The 23,725-nt window shown below is 48.7% G+C and overlaps 1 protein-coding gene across 1 annotated transcript in view; it reads right to left on the bottom strand.

The window, feature by feature from the left end:
* Positions 1–23,725, bottom strand: part of PLXNA4 (plexin A4) — an 820,970-nt gene that overhangs the window by 23,835 nt on the left and 773,410 nt on the right. Inside the window, exons 27-29 of the mRNA XM_084809045.1 lie at positions 23,534–23,724; positions 18,716–18,885; positions 3,285–3,497 (exon numbers count right to left, since the gene is read on the bottom strand). Of these exons, the coding sequence (XP_084665171.1) occupies positions 3,285–3,497; positions 18,716–18,885; positions 23,534–23,724 (574 nt within the window). The remainder of the gene's footprint in view (positions 1–3,284; positions 3,498–18,715; positions 18,886–23,533; position 23,725) is intronic.

The raw sequence follows: 23,725 nt of genomic DNA, 5'->3' as shown, positions 1-23,725 counted from the left end.
GTTGAGGGCTGGTGAAGTTGCTCGGGAATGTGCTCCTATTGCCCCCTTCGTGGTGATCTGGAGAACTCCCCACAGGCTGGGCTGCTCCTCATGGGAGGTGGGAGCAGCATTGGCAAGGTAGACCCTCACCCTGACAAGACACATGGCTTCTTTGAAGAGGCACACAAATATACCAAGCTGCAGGCAAATGGTGGGCTGGTCTCATTGGCAGGGATGTGTCTCAGCCCTAGCAGAAGCCCTCGACCTCTCTCAAAAGGCTCAGCACCTCTCTTGAGAGGATGTTATTCTGCTTCTGAAGAGGGCTCTGATGCCCAAGCACAGAGAGTCCTAGATACTTCGCTTTGCTGGTTCCTAATGCAGCTGGTGCAGAATGTGGCGGCTCACCTCATTAAAGGCAGCTGTCGGCAAGACCACATCACTCTGGTTCTAAAGGAGTTGCACTGGCTACCAGTTGTTTTCCAGGTCAAATCTGAAGTGTTGGTTTTGACCTTTAAAACCCTATACGGTTCCAGCCCAGCCTATCTCAAGGAGCGTCTCCAGCAACACCAGACAGGCCGCTCAACAAGATCAGCGTTGGATGGCCTTCTCTCTGTCCCATCAGCCAGGACAGCTAGGCCGGTGAGGACGAGGGAGAGGGCCTTCTCTGTGGTGGCCCCCACTCTGTGGAACTCCCTCCCTAGGGAACTTCACCTTACCCCCTCTTTAATGAGCTTCTGCCACGCACTGAAAACTTGGTTGTTCAGGCAGGCATTAGTGGTTAAGACACTGAACTGCAGACCGGAAGGTCGGCAGGACAGCAGTTCGAGACCCGAGTGCCGCGTGACGGAGTGAGCTCCTGTCTTCAGTTCCAGCTCCTGCCAACCTAGCAGTTCGAAAGCAAGAAATTGCAAGTAGATAAATAGGTACCGCCTCGGCGGGAAAGGTAACAGTGTTCCGTGCACCTCGGTGTTCAGTCATGCCAGCCACATAACCACAGAAGCGTCTTTGGACAGCGCTGGCTCTTTGGCTTAGAAATGGGACCACACCCTAGAGTTGGACACGACTGGTTGGGGACACCTTTACCTTTACCTTTTTAGGGTATTTTTAGAAATACGATGTTTTAATTGGAATTTTATTGTTTTAAACTGTTGTATTATTGTACATTGCCCAGAGTGGCCAGGTGGCCAGCCAGATGGGCGATTAAAATAAAAATAAAAATAAATAATCAATCAATCCTAGGTCAAGAGGCACCTGGCTAAAGCCCTGAAGTCTGTCACAGGCTGCACATGACTCAATGCTGAGGGATATGGTGGGCTACAGGTCTAAGTGTATTGTAAGCAGGGATGATACATGGTTTAATTCAGTCTGTGTTTTGGCAGCAAACCAGCCCAATTCATAGTTCCCAGACTACTATCAGAATGTAAGAGGACTGGAGCCCTGCTGGGTCAGACCAAGGGTCCACCTCATCCAGCATTCTGTTCACACAGTGGCCAACTGGCTGCCTGTGGGAAACTCCCAAGTAGGATATGAGTGCCATCACACCCTCCTGGTTGAGTTCTCCAGCCACTGGTGTACATAGGCATACTGCTTCTGGAGGTAGCAGATAGCCATGAGGACTAGTAGCCACTGATAGCCTTCTCTCCATGAATTTGTCCAATCCCCTTTTAAAGCCATCCAAATTGGTGGCCATCATTACCTGTTGTGGTAGTGAATTTCACACTGTATGTGCTGTGTGAAGAAGGACTTCCTTTTATCCATACTGAATCTCCCACCAATGACCCCAAGTTTAAATTTATAAAAGAGGGAGAAAAATGTCTCCCCATCCAGAATAGAGCTTCAGTTCTTGTTTTTCTCCTAATGTTGCAACACAGTGCGCAGCTCAGAAATGTATCAAAATGCATGTTTTAGATTAAGATGCATACATAAATGCACATTTTAAGGTAAAATGCTTACCAAAATGCATATTTCATGAAAAAAATACATCTAAGAATAATGCAAATTTTCAGGCAGTTTTTGAAAATGCAGATTTATATAAAAACAGAATGCAACAGATTTATAAATGAATGTATGTGAAAGAATACAGACTGGAAATGGACTGCTCCCTCCATCTCCAGTTGTAACCTGCATGGCCACTTATTTTTGGAAGGTAAGGAACAGAAGAGTCCCTTGCTGGGATTTGAACCTGTGGGTTGAAGGGCCTGGACAGATGACAGGTTTACGCAGACCTGCCTGCCTTGCCTTTCTCAACTCCATTTCCCTCTCTCCCTCCTCCCTCCTCCCTTGAACTGCATTTTCACCACAAGAGAAATTAGAACCCCAAAACAGGCTCAGCACATCCTCCTAATTAAAAAGCTTTGTGGTCTGAAAACAAAGCTGAGCGAGATGACTACGGTGAACATTTTTCCACTCATACATGAAAAACAAAAAAGGAGAAACAGAGAGAGAGAGAGGAGCCCTGCTAGGTGTTCCCAACAATGTTCAGGAAGCTCAGTTGTGCCATTTTGTTTCTCCCCCATTTCTGGTATTTGGAGCTACCCAATGCCTCTGAATTTGAGGGTTCCATTGCATAGGAGATGGGGAACCCATGGCTCTCCAGATGGTGTTGGAGTATATCTCTCATCATCCCTGGCCATTGCTGTCCATGTTAGCTGGGTCTGATGGGAGTTAAAGTCCAGCAACATCTGGAGAGCTGCAGGTTCCTTACCCCTGCATTATATCCTTGCTAATCCTCCATATATAGCCCTGCCTTTCCACCAAAAAATGGCACTCAGGGTGGTTAACAATAATACCAAGATAAAACAAAATCATAATTAAACCCCAATATAAATAGTGATCCATTAAAAACACAATTAAAAACACAACAGTACAAGAAATAAACTGCACCATTCCATGCAATCCCCCATCACCAACAGACCAGCTTATATGCCAAAGACCTGCCTGAATAAAAGATGCCTTTGCCTGCCCGTGGAGGGACAACAGAGAGGAGGCCAACTAAGCCCCCATCGGCAAAGAGTTCCAGAGCCTGGGAGCAGCCACTTGCTTGTGTCTCCACCAGACCTGCCACTGATGGAAGAGTTCTTAAAACCCAGGCAGGCTCACATAGTAGAAGACAGTCTTTCTGGAAAAATATGTCCAATCCTTTTAGAAAGACAGAAAGCTATGGCTGCTTCCACCACATCCTGCACCACTGAATTCCATAATATATGTGAAGAGGTGTCTTCTATTGTCTGACCTGAACCCACCGCCAAATAATTTCATTGGGTGACCTCCTGAGTCCTAGTGTCACAAGAGGAGGTGGGACATACCTTTCCACCCAGTTCTTGTAGCTGGGAATATCCTTGGCATAGAGGAGCTTATTTGACGGGGAATCTTTGCCCAAGCGGTGCTCCGAGGTCGAACAGGAGTCCATGAAGGTTTGCGCTACCACCGACAGGCAGGCGTCTGTGATGCTGTTCTTGTGGATGTCAAAGACAAACTGTGGGTTTTTGATCATGTTCACCCAAAACCTTAGTGGCAAGCTGCAGAAAGGAACGAGGGTAGAAAGGAAGAGGGGTGCCTTGCATCAGTTTGCTCTTTCTCTGCCCAGGGGATTTTATGACTTCCAATGCAGTTTGGGGTGGCGGGGGGGTCATTGCAGTGATAAGTAGGGCTGAAGGCAAAACTGGAAAGGCCAGAGGCAAAGGGAACAGGACAAACATACCCAAAATACCAACATATTGTAGCCTAAAGCTCTTACGCCATGGAAGAGGTGGGAATATGTAAATCCACCCGTTTGGGTTCTCTGGGTGCCTGCCCAGCCCCTTCCCTCACTCGACAGTCCATGGATCGTGCTCGAGCCCCTCACAGGCTCAGTGAGCAGTCTGCACTCACCCCAGCAGCCTCATCAAGCCCCGCAGTCACCATTTTTTGAAAAATAAAACAACAATCGCAAAATGCACATTTTCATGCATGTGCAAATATATGCATTTGCAAAAATGCACATTTCCGCACATACGGAAATATGCACATTTTGCCGTCACCATTTTATTTTTCCAAAAATGGCAACCGTGGAGCTCCATGAGGCCGCTGGGGTAAATGCGTGCTGCTCGCTGAGCACGGGCAGGGGCAAATGGGGGGAGGGGCTCAGTGAGAGGGGCTTGGGGGCACAGGCGGGGTTGTTCTGCTGGATTCCCAGATGGAATCAGATGCCCGCGCCGTCCCTAGGGAGAGACATTTCAACCTTTTAAAATGGGGAAAAAACTGCAAAAGCTGGAAAGCCACCAAATGACTGATGGCCAAAAGGAAAGAGGTTGGGGCCAGGGAAGGAGTAGATCATGACCATCTGGGGAATTATGGAGAGCTGGATTGGTATCCCAGGCAGATGAGATTTGGTCTTCAACCTGAGTTCTGTACTCCTGACGTAAAGCAAGATTTTGCTAGGGATGTCAGAGAATTTCTCCACGAATCTTGGGGAGGCCGAATGCCAGCGCATTCGGCCCCCCAAAATCGGTGGCAAAATGGTCTGCCCCCCCCCGCCCCCCCCCCGGGACGGGACTTACCTTTGGTGAATCTCCCTGGCGGTGGCGGCGGCTCAGGCAGCGGTTCGGCAGCGGTTTGGCGGCGGCGGCAGCTGGTCTTCCGACCAGCTGCCGCCGCCACCATTTCCAGTAAAAAAGCACACACACACACAAAAACATGATGGGCTATGTAAAGATTTACGTAGCCTATCACGGCTAGATTTTCAAAAAATACCGTGATAGGCTACGTAAATGTTTATGTAGCCTATCACAGCTGAGTGAAAAAAAACCCTGCACGTACGCAAATGGCAGTGCCCATGGGCGCCGCCATTTACATTCCTTATTTTGGCACGCGTAGTCTGCGTAAACATTTACATAGACTATGGCGAAAATAAGGGGAACGCAAATAGCGTAGCGTCTACGCTATTTGCGTTCCTCTTATTTTCGCCGTAGTCTACGTAAATGTTTACGTAGACTTCACGTGCCAAAATAAGGAACGCAAATGGCGGCGCCCATGGGCGCCACCATTTGCGTACGCGCGTTTTTTTTTTCTTTTCACTCAGCCGTGATAGGCTACATAAACATTTACGTAGCCTATCACAGCTGACTGCAGGGATGCAAATGGCAGCGGCTACAGCCGCCGCCATTTGTGGTCCTGGCCGGCCGGGATTTGCGGTGGGAGGGAAGGGCGCATCCCCCCCGGCCAGAATTTCGGGGGGAGGGACGGGGTGCCTCCCCCCCACTGCGAAGCAAATTTCGTCAAAGGTAAGTGACTTTTGTACATCCCTAGATTTTGCACAACACAAAGCATGCTATTTGACTCCTGGACACTAATATGGTGTTGTAAGCAAATACTGCAACATGAGATTTTATGCCTCATAGGAGTGGGTCACACACCTGGTGATGCTCCCAAGGTTTGGGAAAAATGAAGCAGTGCAGCCCCTCAGCTTGCTCTGGGATGCTTCCATCCCAGCCCAATGAACCAACAGGATATGCACACACTTTTCTGGAAGTAATGAATGGGCCACCCTATTCTGGTAAAGAATTCAGAAGGTGGCTGCCATTTTTTAAAAAAGAAAATACACCACAATAATAGATTTTAAAAACTCTGGAAGCAACAAAGAGGAAAGAGGCAAAGAGGGGTGTCATACACCAATTTGCTCTTTCTCTGTCCGGGGGATTTTATGGCTTCCAATGCAGTTGGGGGTGGCGGGGGGGGGGTCATTGCAGTGATAAGCAGGGCTGGAGGCAAAACTGGGAAGGCCAGAGGCAAAGGGAACAGGACAAACATACAAAAACTGCCAGCATATTGTAGCTTGGGAAAGGCATTTCAACCTTTCAGCAACATAATGACAAACTTTGGGATAGGGGTGGGTGGATCACTTACCTGGTTCCTTTCCGGGGCATCCTCTGGGGGGGGGGAGGCTATCCGTCCCTCCCCCAGGAATCCTCCCCGGCCAGCTCTGCTCCTGGCTGTAGCTGGACTTCCATCTGCTGCCGGGCTGCGGACGCAAATGGTGTCCAGCGTAGCGGATGCCATTTGCGTCCCTGCATTAACCGTGATAGGCTATGTAAATACTTATGTAGCCTATCACAGCTAAAGCAGGGACGCAAATTTGTGTCCCCGCTCTTTGCCGTGATAGGCTACATAAGTATTTACATAGCTTATCACAAAAAGAGTAGCGATGCAAATGGCATAGCCGACACCATTTGCGTCCCTGCTTTTTGCCATGATAGGCTATGTAAATACTTACATAGCCTATAGTGGCTAACGCAGGGACGCTCCTGCTTTTGCCACACTGCCACCTTCTCTGTTGCGCTGTCCTCAGGAGACAGCAGCCATTTGCATCTGCAGACGGAGGAGCAGATGGCTGCAGATGGACCAGACTGGCCGACGACCAGGTAGGGTCCATCCCGGGGGGGATTCCGTGGGGTGGTGGTGGGGGGGTAGCCTGTTCCACCATGGACTCCGAGGGATGGATTCTAAAGAATCCGGCCTCATTGGAATCCATGGCGGATTTCTCCACCATCCCTACTTTGGGAGAGCCAATAGTATCATCAATTAAAACCAGTGATACATGCAGGAGGGCCTCACTACACAATAAAGGTCCTCTTCACCTTGCACTACCCTTCATGGATCACTGCCTTGTTGTGGCGAAAGGGCTTGCATAACTCAGTGAAGCCATAAGCTATGCCGTGCAGGGCCACCCAAGACGGACAGGTCATGGCAGAGAGTTCTGACAAAATGTGGTCCACTGGAGAAGGAAATGGCAACCCACTCCAGTATTCTTGCCAAGAAAACCCCATGGAACGTATCACAAGGCTAAAAGATATGACGCCGGAAGATGAGCCCCTCAGGTCGGAAGGTGTCCAATATGCTACTGGGGAAGAGCAGAGGGTATTTCCAAGTAGCTCCAGAAAGAGTGAAGCGGCTGGGCCAAACCCGAAAGGACACTCAGCTGTGGATGTGTCTGGTGGTGAAAAGAAAATCCGATGCTGTAAAGAACAATATTGTTTAGGAACCTGGAATGTCAGATCAATGAATCAAAGTAAGCTGGAGGTGGTCAAACATGAGATGGCAAGATTGAACATCAACATCTTGGGAATCAGCGAACTAAAATGGACAGGCATGGGCGAATTTAATTCAGGTGACCAACATATCTACTATTGTGGGCAAGAATCCCTTAGAAGAAATGGAGTAGCACTCATAGTCAACAAAAGGGTGGGAAAAGCAGTACTGGGGTACAATCTTAAAAATGATAGAATGATCTCAGTACGAATCCAAGGCAAACCATTCAACATCACAGTAATTCAAGTCTATGCCCCAACCACTGATGCCGAAGAAGCTGAGGTTGATCGGTTCTATGAAGACCTACAACACCTTCTAGAACTAACGCCCAAAAAAGATGTCCTCTTCATCATAGGGGATTGGAATGCTAAAGTAGGAAGTCAGGAAATCACCGGGATAACAGGCAGGCATGGCCTTGGTGTACAAAATGAAGCAGGACAAAAGCTAATAGAGTTTTGCCAAGAGAACATGCTGATCATAGCAAACACTTTTTTCCAACAGCACAAGAGGCGACTCTACACATGGACATCACCAGATGGTCAATATCGAAATCAGATTGATTATGTCCTTTGCAGCCAAAGATGGAGAAGCTCCATACAGTCAGTAAAAACAAGACCTGGAGCTGACTGTGGCTCAGATCATGAGCTGCTTCTTGCAAAATTTCGTCTTAAATTGAAGAACGTCGGGAAAACCACTAAACCATTCAGGTATGACCTAAATCATATCCCTGATGAATATACAGTGGAGGTGAGGAATAGATTTCAGGGATTAGACCTGATAGACAGAGTGCCTGAGGAACTATGGACGGAGGTCCGTAACATTGTTCAGGAGGCAGCAACTCAATCCATCCCAAAGAAAAAGAAATGCAAGAAAGCCAAGTGGCTGTCTGATGAGGCTTTACAAGTCGCTGAGGAAAGAAGCGAAGCGAAAAGCAAGGGAGAAAGGGGAAGATATATCCAACTGAATGCAGAGTTCCAGAGAATAGCAAGGAGAGACAAGAAGGCCTTCTTAAATGAACAATGCAAAGAAATCGAGGAAAACAACAGAATGGGAAAGACTAGAGATCTCTTCAAGAAAATTGGAGATCTCAAGGGAACGTTTTGTGCAAAGACTGGCATGATAAAGGACAAAGAAGGCAGGGACCTAACAGAAGCAGAGGAGATTAAGAAGAGGTGGCAAGAATACACAGAAGAACTATACAGGAAAGATCTGAATGTCCCTGATAGCCATGATAGTGCGGTCACTGAACTTGAGCCGGACATCCTCGAGACTGAAGTCAAGTGGGCCTTAGGAAGCATTAGTAACAACAAAGCTAGCGGAGATGACAGTATTCCAGCCGAGCTATTTAAAATCCTAAAAGATGATACTGTTAAAGTGCTGCATTCAATATGCCAACAAATCTGGAACACTCAACAGTGGCCACAAGACTGGAAAAGGTCAGTTTACATTCCAATTCCAAAGAAGGGCAACGCCAAAGAGTGTTCAAACTACCGCACAATTGCGCTCATTTCACATGCCAGCAAGGTGATGCTCAAAATCCTACAAGCTAGGCTTCAGCAGTATGCGAACCGAGAACTACCGGAAGTACAAGCTGGGTTTCGAAGAGGCAGAGGAACTAGAGATCAAATCGCCAACATTCGCTGCATCATGGAGAAAGCAAGAGAATTCCAGAAAAACGTCTATTTCTGCTTCATTGACTACGCTAAAGCCTTTGATTGTGTGGATCACAACAAACTGTGGCAAATTCTTAAAGTGATGGGAGTACCAGACCACCTTACCTGTCTCCTGAGAAACCTGTACGAGGGTCAAGAAGCAACAGTAAGAACCAGACATGGAACAACCGATTGGTTCAAAATTGGGAAAGGAGTACGACAAGGCTGCATATTGTCACCCTGCTTATTTAACTTATATGCAGAGTACATCATGAGAAATGCCGGGTTGGATGAATCAGAGGTCGGAATTAAGATTGCTGGGAGAATTATCAACAACCTCCGATATGCAGACGATACCACCCTAATGGCAGAAAGCGAAGAGGATCTCAAGAGCCTCTTGTTGAGGGTGAAAGAGGAGAGTGCAAAAGCTGGTTTGAAACTCAACATTAAAAAAACCAAGATCATGGCATCTGGCCCCATCACTTCCTGGCATATAGAAGGGGAAGAAATGGAAGCAGTGACAGATTTTACTTTCTTGGGCTCCAAGATCACCGCAGACGGTGACTGTAGCCATGAAATTAAAAGACGCTTGCTCCTTGGGAGGAAAGCTATGGCAAACCTAGACAGCATAGTAAGAAGCAGAGACATCACCTTGCCGACAAAGGTCAGTCTAATCAAAGCTATGGTTTTCCCAGTAGTAATGTATGGCTGTGAGAGCTGGACTATAAGGAAGGCTGAGCGCCGAAGAATTGATGCTTTCGAACTGTGGTGCTGGAGAAGACTCTTACGAGTCCCCTGGACTGCAAGGAGGTCAAATCAGTCCATCCTAAAGGAAATCAACCCTGAGTGCTCATTGGAAGGACAGATACTGAAGCTGAAGCTCCAATATTTTGGCCACCTAATGCGAAGAGACAACTCCCTGGAAAAGACCCTGTTGCTGGGAAAGACTGAAGGCCAAAGGAGAAGGGGACGGCAGAGGATTAGATGGCTAGATAGCATCACGGATGCAATGAATATGGACTTGAGCACGCTCCAGGAGAGAGCGCAGGACAGGAAGGCCTGGCATGCTATGGTCCATGGGGTCACGAAGAGTCAGACACGACTGAACGACTGAACATCAACAACAACAACAACACCTTGCACTGAAAAGATGTCAGATTTTGTCAGGATTCCCTTTTGTCCCTGCTGAACTTCATAAGCCAAATCAAAACACAGACAAGAGGCTTCTATCCATGGCTCTTTAATGCTTTACTTCAATGGGTCATACAGGTGCAAATTGTCAGTAACTCACAGTCTACAAAGGAAAAGCCCTCAGGGAGTTCAAGGGGAAGCTACCCAGGTTGAAAGTTGTCATCATTTGAGAAAAGGTGGTCAGGCTATCCTAACTTAAGTGGTCGGGGTGGGGATCTCCCTCTGTCTCATGAGGTCTCCAAGCATAGCTGCTCCCGTTCGGCCAATTGGGCAGATCACCTAAGCTCCACTCCTGCTATCTCTCTCTTGGCTCTGCATCTGCACCTGGCATCTAAGAATTCAGGTTCTCCAAGCCCCATCTCTCCCTGTTTGCTGTCTCTCACGGGGGTGTGTGAAGAGTAGGGATGGCGGAGAATTTCTCCCCGAATCTTCAGGGGGCCGAGCGCCAACGCATTCGGCCCCCCGAAATCAGCGGCGAAATTCTCTGCCACCCCCTGTCCCCCCCCGGGATGGGACTTATCTTTGGCGAATGTCCCTCCCGGCGGCAGGTCCCGGTGGCGGTTCTGCAGCAGTTCGGCGGGGGCGGGGGCGGCAGCCGGTCTTCCGACTGGCTGCCGCCGCCGCCATTACAAAGTAAAGTAAAAAAACAAAACAAAACCATGATAGGCTACGTAACGATTAACGTAGCCTATCACGGCTAGATTTCCAAAGTCAGCCGTGATAGGCTACGTAAACCGTTACATAGCCTATCATGGGTGACTTTGAAAGAAAAAAAAAGCGCGTACGCCAATGGCGGTGTCCCATGGGCGCCGCCATTAGCGTTCCTTATTTGGTCCCGGTAGTCTACGTAAAGATTTACGTAGACTACGGCGAAAATAAGGGGAACGCTATTTGCGTTGCCCTTATTTTCGCCGTAGTCTACATAAATCTTTACGTAGACTAAACATGCCAAACTAAGGAACGCAAATGGCGGCGCCCCATGGGCGCCGCCATTTGCATATGCGCTTTTTTTTTCCCCCCGAAGTCACCTGTGATAGGCTACGTAACGATTTACGTAGCCTATCACGGCTGACTTTGGAAATCTAGCCGTGATAGGCTGCGTAAATAGTTACGTAGCCTATCACAGGGTTTTTTTTGTTTGTTTGTTTTTACTTTTGTCTTTCGCGGCCGGGGAGACAGGGCGCTTCTCCCCGGCCTGAATTTCGGCCGGACGAGGCAGGGTGCCTCCCCCTCCGGCCTGAATTTCAGCCGGGCAAGGCGGGGTGCCTCTCCCCCCGGCCTGAATTTCGGGGGGAGAAGCGAAGCGCCTCCCCCCCACCGCGAAGCAAGCTGCGAGACCGGGTAAGTGACTTTCGTACATCCCTAGTGAAGAGAGGCCCTCTCCGTCCAGCTGGGCCTTTGAAGCCTGAGGAGTCTGTCTCTCCCTGTCTCCCACGTTTTGCAGTTCCTCTTCAGAATCTGAGCTACTCTTTCACTGCCTATGCTCAGAGGCACCCCTGACAGATTTGTTGGCAGGAGAGTTTCCCTGGGGAGATATTACAAACACAAGGCAGAGCACCAACCAAATAAGCACTCTCTCCGGTCACCACCCACCTAACTACAGAAGTGTGCGTGTGTGTGTGGGGGGGGACACACTCAAGATTATTTAAGGCTTTAATCACCAGCACTTTTAATTATGCCCAGAGATGGACTGGCAACCAGTGAAGTTATTTAAGAACTTGTTAGTTATGTCCCCTTTAGAAATTCCCAGGTAGGAGCCTAGGAGCTGTATTTTGGGTAGGGATGTACGAAAGTGATTTACCTTTTAATGAAATTGATTTGAGGTGGGGGGAGGCACTCTGTCCCTCCCCCTGAAATTCTGGCTGGGGGGGAGGTGCTCCGTCCCTCCCCCCCAAATTCTGGCCCGGGGGGGAGGCGCTCTGTCCCTCCACCCCCGAATCCTGGCCGGCTGGGTCTGCAAATGGCAGCGGCCGTAGCCGCCGCCGTTTGCGTCCCTGCAGTCAGCCATGATAGGCTACGTAAATGTTTATGTAGCCTATCACGGCAGATTTAAAAGAAAAAAAAACACAAGCGTGTACGCAAATGGTGGCGCCCATGGGCGCTGCCATTTGCGTTCCTTATTTTGACACGTCTTAGTCTACGTAAACATTTACGTAGACGAAGACGGCGAAAATAAAGGGAACGCAAATAGCGTAGACGCTATGCTATTTGCGTTCCCTTTATTTTCGCCGTCTTCGTCCACGTAAATGTTTACATAGACTAAGAGGTGTCAAAATAAAGAATGCAAATGGCGGCGCCCATGGGCGCCGCCATTTGCATACGTACGTTTTTTTTTTCCTTTTAAATCAGCCGTGATAGGCTATGTAAAGATTTACGTAGCCTATCACGGTATTTTTTTAAACTCTAGCCATGATAGGCTACATAAATCTTTACATAGCCTCTCACTTTTTTTGTTTTTGTTTTGTTTACTGGAAATGGCAGCAGTGGCAGCCGGTTGGAAGACCAGCTGCCGCAGCCGCCGCTGAACCGCCGCCGAACCTCTGCCGGAGCCGCCGCCAGGAGGATTCACCCAAGGTAAGTTCCGTCCCGGGGGGGCGGGGGGGGGGCAGACCGTTTCGCCACCGATTTCGGGGGTCCGAATGCACTGGCATTCGGCCTCCCCGAGATTCGTGGCGAAATTCTCTGACATCCCTAATTTTGGGTTAACTGAAGTTTCTAAGCAGCGTCCAAATGATTGATCCTCCACATATAATGCACTGAATTACTCTAATCCGGAGGTTACCAGGACATGTAGAACTGGGGCTATCTCAGTCCAGGAGGGATCACACAGCTGGCACATTAGTCTTAGCCCGGAGAAAGTACTGTGTGCCATGGAAGCCACTTGGACCTTTGCCAACCAGGCTGACTGGCAGCACACACTGGTGAGCACGTATTAGAGAGGACTGAGAAAGCTGATCCTTGTGAATTCCAATACAAATTGACCTCATCCACATAGGGATGTTTGTCGCTGGGAAATCTGGCCCCCTTTGGGCTTGCAGGATTTCCATGGTGCCCCTGACTCAGTTTGTATTTGTGAGCCAAGCCATGAGTTTTCCCCCAAATCCGGGAACATTATCCTTTTTTAAAAATTGCATAAATAGAAATTGCAGCTGCAGCTTACATAATCTGCACACGTTTTGGCCATAAGTTGTGTAATTTGCACAAATCTAGGTCACAATTTGTGCAAATTATGGCTGCCATTTGTATAGATTTCTAGTTATGCAGATTTTTAAAAATACCGGGAAAAAAACATGAACCGGCCCAACTCGATGCAAATCAAGTTGGGCCAGCTTGTGGAAATGAGTGGAAGTCCAAGTGTGGCCGCACCACAGATTTGTATAAGGGCAGTATGATATTGGCAGTTTTATTCTCAATTCCTTTTCTAAATAGGTCTAACATTGAGTTTGCCTTTTTTACAGTGGCTGCATGCTGGGTTTCCTAGCTGTTGTGCAATTTTTCCCCATTGTAAAAGCTTGAAATGCCTCTCCTAACGCTTAGCTACTGGTAGGAAGATCTTTAAGCTACAATATGCCAGTATTCTCCACCTCTTTGGCCCGTGGCTCCACCCACCACTGAAATGCGGGTCCCAAAATTGAATTGGGCCCTTGGGCTGAAAGAAGTTCCCCCACTGCTGATTTAAATGCTAAAATGGTTCCTTGTCTGGCTGTAACGGGACATGCCCGAGTTCCTGAGAATAAGTGTGGAATTCAAATGAGATGCTATCGATAATTAATTATGCTTATACAACAAAACAAAACAACAGTTAGATGCTCTTTTGCCACTTTGAGGCTGGCCAAATCAACACCTCCCACTTCAAACTAATTGGAAAGGACTAATTGATCCAGGACAAATGAACTCCCAGATTTCAAGACACTTTGCCTGAAAACTTCCTGGCCATTTATGTCAATTTCTGTTTGATTCTCCGTTCGTTATTTCCCCACTGAATTGTCCCAAGTTGAAGGATGTCTCCCTCTCTGCATCTGGCAATTGAGAATAAAGAAGTGGTCAGGCAGAATGAAGCTGGGGAAACCAACTTGGAATTAAATGAATCTGATCAAGTGGAGATAATTTTTTTTCCATTTCTTGAATCCCCCTCCCACCTCTTCCCCTCCCTTTAAATAAACCTCCTGCTCATTTAGTTTGAGTGGCTTCAATCAGACTTAGATTAGTGCCACAGATGATGTTAATAATATGCTAATGTTTCATTAGCTCAAAGTCTCTTTGGTTGCCCGGGGTTTCTTTCTTCGTTTTATTCCGTGGCATGCCGACAACCTGCCAGTCAGCAGGGTTGGTAAAAGGGAGGGGGGATGCATTGGAACACCCTGCTCCCACCCGCTTGCATTCTTTAAATGTGTCTTCGTGGTTTGCATAGCTGCAGAGAAGGCAAAACGTCCCTCTCCAGAAGGGATGTAGGGGGAACTCATTTTTGTTCACAAACCATGCAAGCATGTTGTGTTCGAAGCCACAGATGTGATTGTGAATGCGAGCACGTGTCTGCTGAAAATAGTCATAAATTGCCAGACGTGTGCCCATGTTCCATTTGTGCAACTTTCCCAATTTGATTTGAGTAAATGTCCCCTGTAGACTGAATCAGCTCTGATTTAGTCTAGCGAGGAAAGTTCTGTAAATTAGGAAACTTGTACAAAGTTGGGGAAATGTCTGCAAATTTCACACTGGGTCACAGCTCAATTTGTGCAATTTTCCAACTTGCATAGTACAAGTGGCAATCCGAAACATGAATGGCAAGCAGGCATGAGACGAGCTGATGTTCGAAGAATCCTGGCAATCTTGAACACTGCTTGTTCACCCATCCCTCCTCTACAGTGTGGGGTAAGAATATTTCCTAGGAGAGTAGCATAATAAGGAATGGCGCCTTCTCACTGCTGAAGCTAGATTGTTGCTTCTATTTCATGGAATACAACAATTGCGGGAGAAAAAGACAACCTCGAGTATAGCTACATGAGTTGTAACTAGGGATGGCGGAGAATTTCTCCACGAATCTCCGGGAGGCCGAATGCCAATGCATTTGGCCCCCCGAAATTGGTGGTGAAATTCTCCGCCGGCCCCCCGCCCCCCCCGGGATGGGACTTACCTCGTGCGAATGTCACTCTCGGCGGCGGGTCCCGGCAGCAGTTCGGCGGTGTTTCGGTGGGGGCGACGGCGGCGGCCGGTCTTGTGACCGGCTGCTGCCGCCGCCATTGCAAAATAAAAAAGGGAAGTAAAAAAACCCCACAACCGTGATAGGCTACGTAATGATTTACGTAGCCTATCATGGCTAGATTTCCAAAGTCAGCCATGATAAGCTACGTAAATCGTCACGTAGCCTATCATGGGTGACTTTGAAAAAAAAAAAGCGCGTACGCAAATGGCAGCACCCATGGGGCGCCGCCATTTGCGTTCCTTAGTTTGGCACGTCTAGTCTACGTAAAGGTTTACGTAGACTACAGCGAAAATAAGGGAACGCTATTTGCGTTGCCCTTATTTTCGCCGTAGTCTACGTAAATCTTTACGTAGACTAGACGTGCCAAACTAAGGAACGCAAATGGCGGCGCCCCATGGGCGCCGCCATTTGCGTACGCGGCTTTTTCTTTTTTCCCCAAAGTTGCCTGTGATACGCTACGTGACGATTTACATAGCCTATCACGGCTGACTTTGGAAATCTAGCCATGATAGGCTACATAAATCGTTACGTAGCCTATCACGGGTGTGTGTGTGTGTGTGTTTACTTTCCTTTTTTTTTTCGCATCCGGGAAGACGGGGCACTCCTCCCCGGCCTGAATTTCGGCGGCAAGGGATGGGGCGCTTCCCCCTCAGCCTGAATTTCAGCCGGGCGAGGCGGGGCGCCTCCCCCCCCTCGCCTGAACGTCGGGGGGGAACCGAAGCGCCTCCCCCCCACCGCGAAGCAAGCTGCGGGACCAGGTAAGTCCCTTTCGTCCATCCCTACTTGTAACCAAACTATCAAGCCAAGTGCAACCAACCATCACTGTTGTGTAGTCCAGGAGAACATAGATCTGAATCTACTGGTATATCAGCTAGGGATGGCTGTTGCAGGGAAATCCGGCCCTATTTAGGCTCACTGGATTTGCCTGGAGCCCCCAGCTTAGGGATGCTGTGCGTCACCCCCCCCCATGACTCCCAGACTGAGCCCGCTGAGACGCTGTCTTCACTCGCCCCCCGCTCACATCCTCCAGGACTCACTACAATCCTGTCTGATGAGCACCCGCCATTTTCCCGCCTTTGTTGTGTGAGTAAAAAGGAAATTACAAAAATGTGCACATTTAAATTTGTGCAGTTTGGGGCCAGGAAAGCTTAATGTGTGCAGTATTAGAGGCATAATGTCTCTAATATTGCACATATTGAGCTTTCCTGCCCCCCAAACTGCGCATATTTAAATATGCACATTTTAATAACTTCCTTTTTGTGCACACAACAAAGGTGGGAAAATGGGGGGCGCTCACCGTCCGGGATTGCCGTGAGTCCAGGCAACTCGCTGAACTTGTGGGCGGCCCAAGCATGGGTCCACGGGGGGGGGGGGAGTGGGGACCACGCCTCTGCGGGCACCCATAGTACCCGAGCTGGGATGGGTTCTCACATTCCTACCCCAGCTTCGCTTGCATTTTCCCCAAAATCCAGGAACTCTTCTCGTTTTTTCTTTTTCTTTTTTTGAATCTACATTTATGTAAATGTAGCCATAATATGCTTAATTTGTGCAAATTGCACCTGCAATGTGTGAAAACTATGGGCACAATTTGCACAAATTAAGCACATTACAGCTGTAATTTACGTAAATGTTGATTTAAGGAAAAAGCCCATGAAAATCCATGAGCTGGACCAACTCAATCTGCATCAATCTGCATCAAGTCAGGCCAGCTCATGGGTAAGCTGGGAGGGGGGGGCAGCTGATGAAAGCTCAGTGAATTTCACCCCCAGACAGATTCCTCTGACATCCCTAACATCAGCAAGGGACTTTTGACTCCCAATTCCTTAACAGCAGCAGCAATAAAAAGTAGGGATGTACAAAACTCACTTACCTTTTCGTGGAATCTTTTGCGGTGGGGGGGAGGCGCTCCGTCCCTCCCCCCAGAATCCTCAACAGGGGGGAGGTGATCTGGTCCTCCCCCCAGGAATCCTTGACGGCCAGCTCTGCTCCGCGGCCAGGCCATGGAGCAGCCGGCCAGGGCAGTCCGCAGCCGGATTTCCGGCTGTGGACGGGCTGCTGCGGATGCAAATGGCAGCCACCGTAGCAGCTGCCATTGCATCCAGCCAGGCAGCCATGATAGGCTACGTAAGAATTTACATAGCCTATCACGGCTAACACCCCCCTCAAAAAACCCCAGCGTACGCAAATGGCGGTGGCTACGGCGGCAGCCATTTGCGTTCCCTATTTTTCACCAGTTTATCTTACATAAATATTTACGTAAGATAAAATGGAGAAAAAAAGGGGGATGCAAATGGCATCTGCTGTAGCCGCCGCCATTTGCGTACGCTGGGGTTTTTTTGGGGGGGGTTAGCCATGATAGGCTATGTAAATTCTTACATAGCCTATCATGGCTGCAAGGATGGCAATGGTGGCTGCAGCAACCCTGCCGTGGCCGGCCAGGAGACCAGCCGCCGGAGCCGCTGCTGCCGCCGCCGAATCTGCCGCATCCGCCCCAGGTAAGTGCTGTCCTGGGGGGATTCCGCAGCGGGGCAGGATGTCATTCTGCCATGGATTCCAGAGGGCTGGATTCTAAAGAATCTGGCCTCATTGGAATCCGTGGCAGAATTCTCTGCCATCCCTAATAAAAAGACTCTCACCTCACCCTAAATTATATTGAAGAACACTTGGGGTAACCAGGAGTGGATTTGTGTGTGGAACGACTGAACTCCATTCCCTCCTGTTACTCAGAACAAATCCCTGTGCTCAGAATCCCCTAATTCTAAGTGTATGCCTTTGCACCAGACTCCAGTTGGTGGATTGTGGGGTTCCAGTAAAAAACTAGATCCCACAAGGGTGAAGTCTCCTCACCACACTGTTGCATCCCCAATGTAGGGAGTCTCAAACATTCTCTTGAAGTTTAAGACAGTTCTCTTAAATTATCTTATAAGACACTCTCTTAAACTGTAAAACTTTGGCATCCAGGAAAGAGATTCTTGCCTTATAGCTGTGTGAAGAAACTTGAGCTGAGTAAGGACTAGGGATGGTGGGGATGCCCGACTGGGTCCAGGAGTCCATCAGACTCCCCCCCCACCACCTGCACCTCTGAACCATGCTCGCTGAGCCCCTGGCCTTACTCTCCCCACCTGTGCCCTCCCGGACCCTCCCCACACTCACCTGGACCCAGGTGCCTCTAATAATGCCTCCAATATTGTGTAGATCAAGCTTTCCCAGACCAAATGTGCACATATTTAAATATGCACATTTCAATTAGCTCCCTTTTTTCATTAAAAAAAAACACCCTCGGCAAAATGGTGGGTGCTCGCAGGTGGGACCCAGAGTGACTGCAGGTGGCTCACCAAGCTCGTGGGTGGTAGATCGTGGGCCTGGGGGGGGGGCTCAAGTGGGGCAGCACTTCAGAGAGTGCTGGACAGGGGTGGGTTCACACATCCCTAATAAGGACTGACCTATCTATCATATCCTTAAAACTTCATACTTGGGTTTATCTGTGGTGCCTGTTTGTCTTTCTTCCTACACTTGGAGACATATCCTCCTTCCCATCCATCCATCCATCCATCCTTCCAATGGGCCGAAGCCCCCTGCATCTCTTTGTTGCCACAGACTAATGTGACGGTGGTCTCCCAGCCCTCACCAGTTGCTTTTCCAGGTGTGCCGCACATGAGGGTCGTGGATGTTGTGCTTGTCTGCCTGCTCGTCCAAGAAGTCAAACATGTACTTGATGGCCAAGGGCAGGGCGCTGCCACGATGTGCTGTGCTGAAGATTGTCTCAAAGAGGTCATCGACGAACTTCTGTAAAGTGCCCTGGTGGAAGGTGAGGGAAAGGGGAAATCAGTGCAGAGCAGGAGGCAAGCAGGCTCATCATCAGAAGAGCAAAAGGCTGCTAATCCGACGCAACACTGGGCTAGTTCTATGACATCATGTCAATGTCACGAAATAGGTGTTCACCCAGGAACCCACACAGCCCAAGATGTTTAGATCCCTCCTGGCTCAGGTGTTCAGTCTATGAAACTAGCTTACAATCTGCCCTTCCCAATTGGACCAGCACACACTGTATGGTACTGTATCTCTTTTTCGGATTGTCCATGACAATAAGGGTATCAAAAATTTTTGCTCCCCATCTGTTGCTAGAACAGCCAGCTATCTAAGAGATTGTTACTTGATTAACCATTTCCCGTTTACCAAATTAATTACTCAATTAAGTGTATATACATCTGCATATAGCCAAAACTTCACTATAGGTAACTTTGGGTAGCATCCAATGGGGACCTGCCTCTGGTGGTGAGCACTGCTGGTTCCCTGTATGCACGTGACTGGCCCTGGTGGTGCACACATGGCCCCTATTGCCAGCAGTAGCAACATAGCACTTCTGGGGTCAAGCCGACTTGCCCCTTCCAGAAACTTGCATTTCCAGTCATTTGTGGGCTTGTCCCTGGAAGCTCTACATTGTTGCCACTGGTAGGCATTGTGTGTGTGCCACCGCCGGGACTGGCGGTGCTCACTGCCAGTGGTAGGTCCCCATTGAATCCTACCCTTTTTGAGGGCCAATGTAGATGGGAGAAAATGCCTAGATTGGAACAATGCACACAATTGATGCATATATTTGGGAAAATGTGTACAAAAATACACATGAATATTCGTGCAAAAAGGGGAAAAAAAACACCCACACTGCTCACAACCTGATACGGATATGAGTTGTAACAAGTCTTTGCCCAACACTGGTGATATATACTGGTTGTTGATCAGACTACAGCACTTTCCCCATCTTTAACTATTTGTAAATTAAATGGACTTCTTAACTCTTTGTTAAGAAGTCCTATTTGTTAACTATTTGTTAAGAAGTAATTAACTATTTGTTAAGAAGTAAATTAAATGGACTTCTTAACTATTTGTAAATTAAATGTACTTCTTTGAATGCTAAGTCCATACTAGGAGGCCATGCTGAGTTCTCTTTCCCTTGGGAGGTCTGAATGGCTCATGAGTGAAATTCAGCCTATCCCATAATGGCACTGGAACTCTGGAACTCCTTCCCTCAGGAGGTGTGGCTGCACTGATGTTCATTTTTGCCAAGCTTTGGTGCTTAGGTTTTTCAGGCTGTGGTCCTACATAGACACTTCCGTGGGAGTTAGCCCCCCTGAATTCAGTGAGACTTTGTTTAGAGTAGACATCTAGATAATCGCACCGTAAATCTTTAGTACTGTGGGGTGTTGTGGATATTTTCCACTGCTTATGGACTTACAGATGCGTCTTGCTGACCAACTTCAGAAACAAGAAGCTTGACTACTTGGAAATTTTGTCTGACATTGCAGGGCTTTTCTTGGCATTCTTTTGCTCAGTTATTCCAATACGTGTCTTTTCTCCATAATGTATGTACTGATTGATTGATTATGTTTCTATACTGCCCATCAGGTGAAGCTCTCTGGGAGGTTCACAAAAATTATCTTGAGTACTCTGCTGCTTATATGGCAGGATGGTGGGGAGGGATGTTTCCCCTTTTTCTTTTGCCATCTTACATTCTTATAGAGATTCTTCTTTTTTCTTCTTTTTTTTTTAGGGTGATTCCAGATGAGGTGTCTGGAAGCACCCATACTGTTGTACTGTACAACCACTTTGTGAGCTTTTTGAGCGGGGGGGGGGGGAATTACAGAGCAATCCTATAGGCATCCAGGAAGTACTCGAATGTCAAAGTGCTCTGAAAATCCTATGCTCCACCTCTCCACCCACCTTTCTACTGAGATTCCACTAGCCACACTTTTGAGCATGTCTAGTGGAGTTGTGGCAATAGGGGTGGAGACAGGAGATGGGGGGCTTTAGGATCTTGTGGATTCCTTTGTGCTTCCCCTCCTCATCTCCCTCCTCATTTACATCCTCACCCAAGGATGGAGATCTGAAATTAGATGAGGAAGCTGCTGTTGTGCTTTCCATTAAGGCTGTGCACCACTTCGGTCCAAATCCCAAAGTGAAGTGGGCTGCTTTGGAGGTGCCTCAGCGTGATCCGAAGTCGATCAGAACAGCACTGAGGCACCCTGAAATGAAGTGGCTCATCGCTGAAGTGCCTTGGTCCACCTCAGAGCTTCTGAGCTACTGAAGCCAATCCCAGACAGCCTGTCTCTCAGTGTATTAACTTGAGAAAGATCAGGGAGGGGGGAGGGAGGGAAATGGATGGGGGGGAAGGGGAGGGGAGGGGGAGGAGGGACGGGGGAAATGGTGAGCCTTGGAGAATGGCAACACCAGTTGCCAAATTAGGGCTGAACTTAACTCAGCAGTCTCCAATTAGTCAATCAGTGACAGCAGGAGGGGCGGGATACTGGATATTAGGGTTGTGCACTGCTTCGTCCTGAGTCCCAAACTCCGAGTTGAAGCAGGCTGCTTTGGGTCACTTTGTGCCCCTTCTGAGATGAAGCGGAGGGGGCAAGAAGTGACCTGGCGTGGGTCAGGGGCTCTCCAAAGCACTTGTTGCACTTCGGAGCTTAACCCCCTTCTCCCAGTGCCCCCATCCCAGCTCCCCGGTGCCTCCAGGTCCTTGCCTGAGCCGCCTTCTCCACTGCTGCCACTGCCTCTGCCTTCTCCTCACCACCGCTGCCTTCTCCGCCACCTTCACCACCACTTCCATCCACCACCGCTGCCCACCGCTGTGCTGCTGCCATCTCCGCCGCCTTCTCTGGCACCACTGCTGCCTTCTCCATCACCGCCACTGCCACCAACTTCTCTGCCGATGCTGCCAGCTCCGCCATTTTTAATGGCATTTTAATGGCATTTTAAAAATGGTGACTCCCTGCAAGAAGACAAGTCGCTGTATGTCCAGGCCTCAGGAGATGGCAGTGGTGATGGCAGAGAAGGCAACAGCAGTGGCAGCGGTGGCAGAGAAGGCAGTGGTGGTGGTGAAGGAGGCATGGCGGTGGGCAGTGGCAGAGAAGGCAGCAGCAGTGGTGGCAGCAGAGAAGGCAGCAGTGGTGGTGAAGGCAGCATGGTGGTGGGCAGCAGCAGAGAAGGCAGTGGTGGCAGCGAGGAGAACACAGTGGTGGCAGCGGAGAAGGCAGTGGCAGTGTGGCGGCGGAGAAGGTGTCGGCTGTGGTCGAGGAGGACTCCCAGGTAAGGAGCTGGTAGGTGGCGCAGGGGCGTCGGGGGGGGGGACCCAAAGTGGGGTTCGCCATCCGAATCCCACTTCAGGTTCGGGGCTGAATCGAGTCAGGGCCCCTCAAATTTGCCCAAGCTGAATTGGACCTGCCTCGGAAGCTGCAAAGCGGCTTCCGAGTCAGATCAGGGGGTCCCTGCACAGCCCTACTACATATATTGGAGAGATCAGCCTGCTTTAATTTCATTGTGTGTGAGAGCATGCTGCTTAGAGTTGCAGATGGTGGTTTGCGTATTGTTAGAAAGAGTAGACTAGATCTGTGTGTAGGGGGGGTGTTTGTACTGCAGCTTTGTCTTTCTTCTTCCTTCCCAGTTTAACTATTCCTTTCCTTTCTTTTGTAGATTCTTTATGTAAAAAACCAAACATTTCAAAAGTACTTAGTTCGAGTTTGCTCCTTTCCTTGCCTGGTTCTTTGCCTCCGCACCACCACCTTCCTCTAATAGGTTTTACCTTTCATTCTTTTCTTGATTTTTTTTTTAATGTAAGTAGTACTTTAGTTTTCCTTGCCTTGCATTATTCTTTAGTTCCCCTGCACAAACTCTTCTTAATTCTCAACCATTAGTTGAGAATGCCTAACTTCTCTGATTATCCCCTTATGACCTTTGAGTTTCTGAGAACAGCATATTTTATCTGTGCCTAGCATAAAAACTGCTGGGACAATCGGTCAGACATTTGGCAGGTGGAATCCCCTCCATGGGGGCCGACAGGTTATGGTGGTTTCTATTTTCCAATGCAAGTCAATGGGAAAATGTCAAGTCTGAATGATTCGGATATCAAAATCTTGATTTGGATCCAAATCCAAAGTGAAGAGGACTGGGTTTGAACAGGTCCGAAGTGAAGCGGAGCTGCTTTGGAAGGTCCAAAGTGGTATCCAAAGCGAACCGGGGGGGGGGGGTCCGTGCACAACCCTACTTTCCATGGTGGCTGCAAGGGGAGCGGGGTGGGGGGGAAATCTCCATTTCTCTTTCTACCCCCAAGGTCGTAGCAGTCTCTATGAGACCATGGGTTTCCTCTTCTATAAGTTTTAAGAATAAATGAACACACACACACACACGTATGCATATATATTCATAAACACATGCACGCATGCGCACACACACAATTTACATTTAATCTTAGGGATTGTGAATATGAAGTATTACAGTTAAAGGGTATGTGGACTGGTTACCTTCCAAACAGCAGGAAACAAGAAACGTGGCTGACAAGGCAGCCATCAGGACAGCATCTCATCTCTTGCCTGACAAGTGAGCCATTTCCACCTTCTGGCCTTCAGAGCCAACCCATCACGTTCTTTCATCCTACCCCATCCTCCCATACCTTGGTGGCTAGCAGCCTGGTTAGATAGATCTCTGACACCATCTTGCTCCCTCGGTCGCCCTCCTTTTGATCTCCATGTTCGTGGTTCTTGACCAAATGCCACATCTTGACCCCGCTCTCCAGGTCAGGTGTAATCATGGGTGTCCGAGAGCGCAAGCTGTCTGGGCTGCCTGTGTAGCGGATCATGTTTTC

Source organism: Heloderma suspectum, chromosome 7 (genome assembly GCF_057233095.1).
Source record: "Heloderma suspectum isolate Gila_16-S chromosome 7, 16-S_ref, whole genome shotgun sequence".
In the NCBI taxonomy this organism is placed as follows: Eukaryota; Metazoa; Chordata; class Lepidosauria; order Squamata; family Helodermatidae; genus Heloderma; species Heloderma suspectum.
The sequence above is the reverse complement of the archived record's forward strand: the minus strand, read 5'-3'. Positions and strand labels throughout refer to the sequence as shown.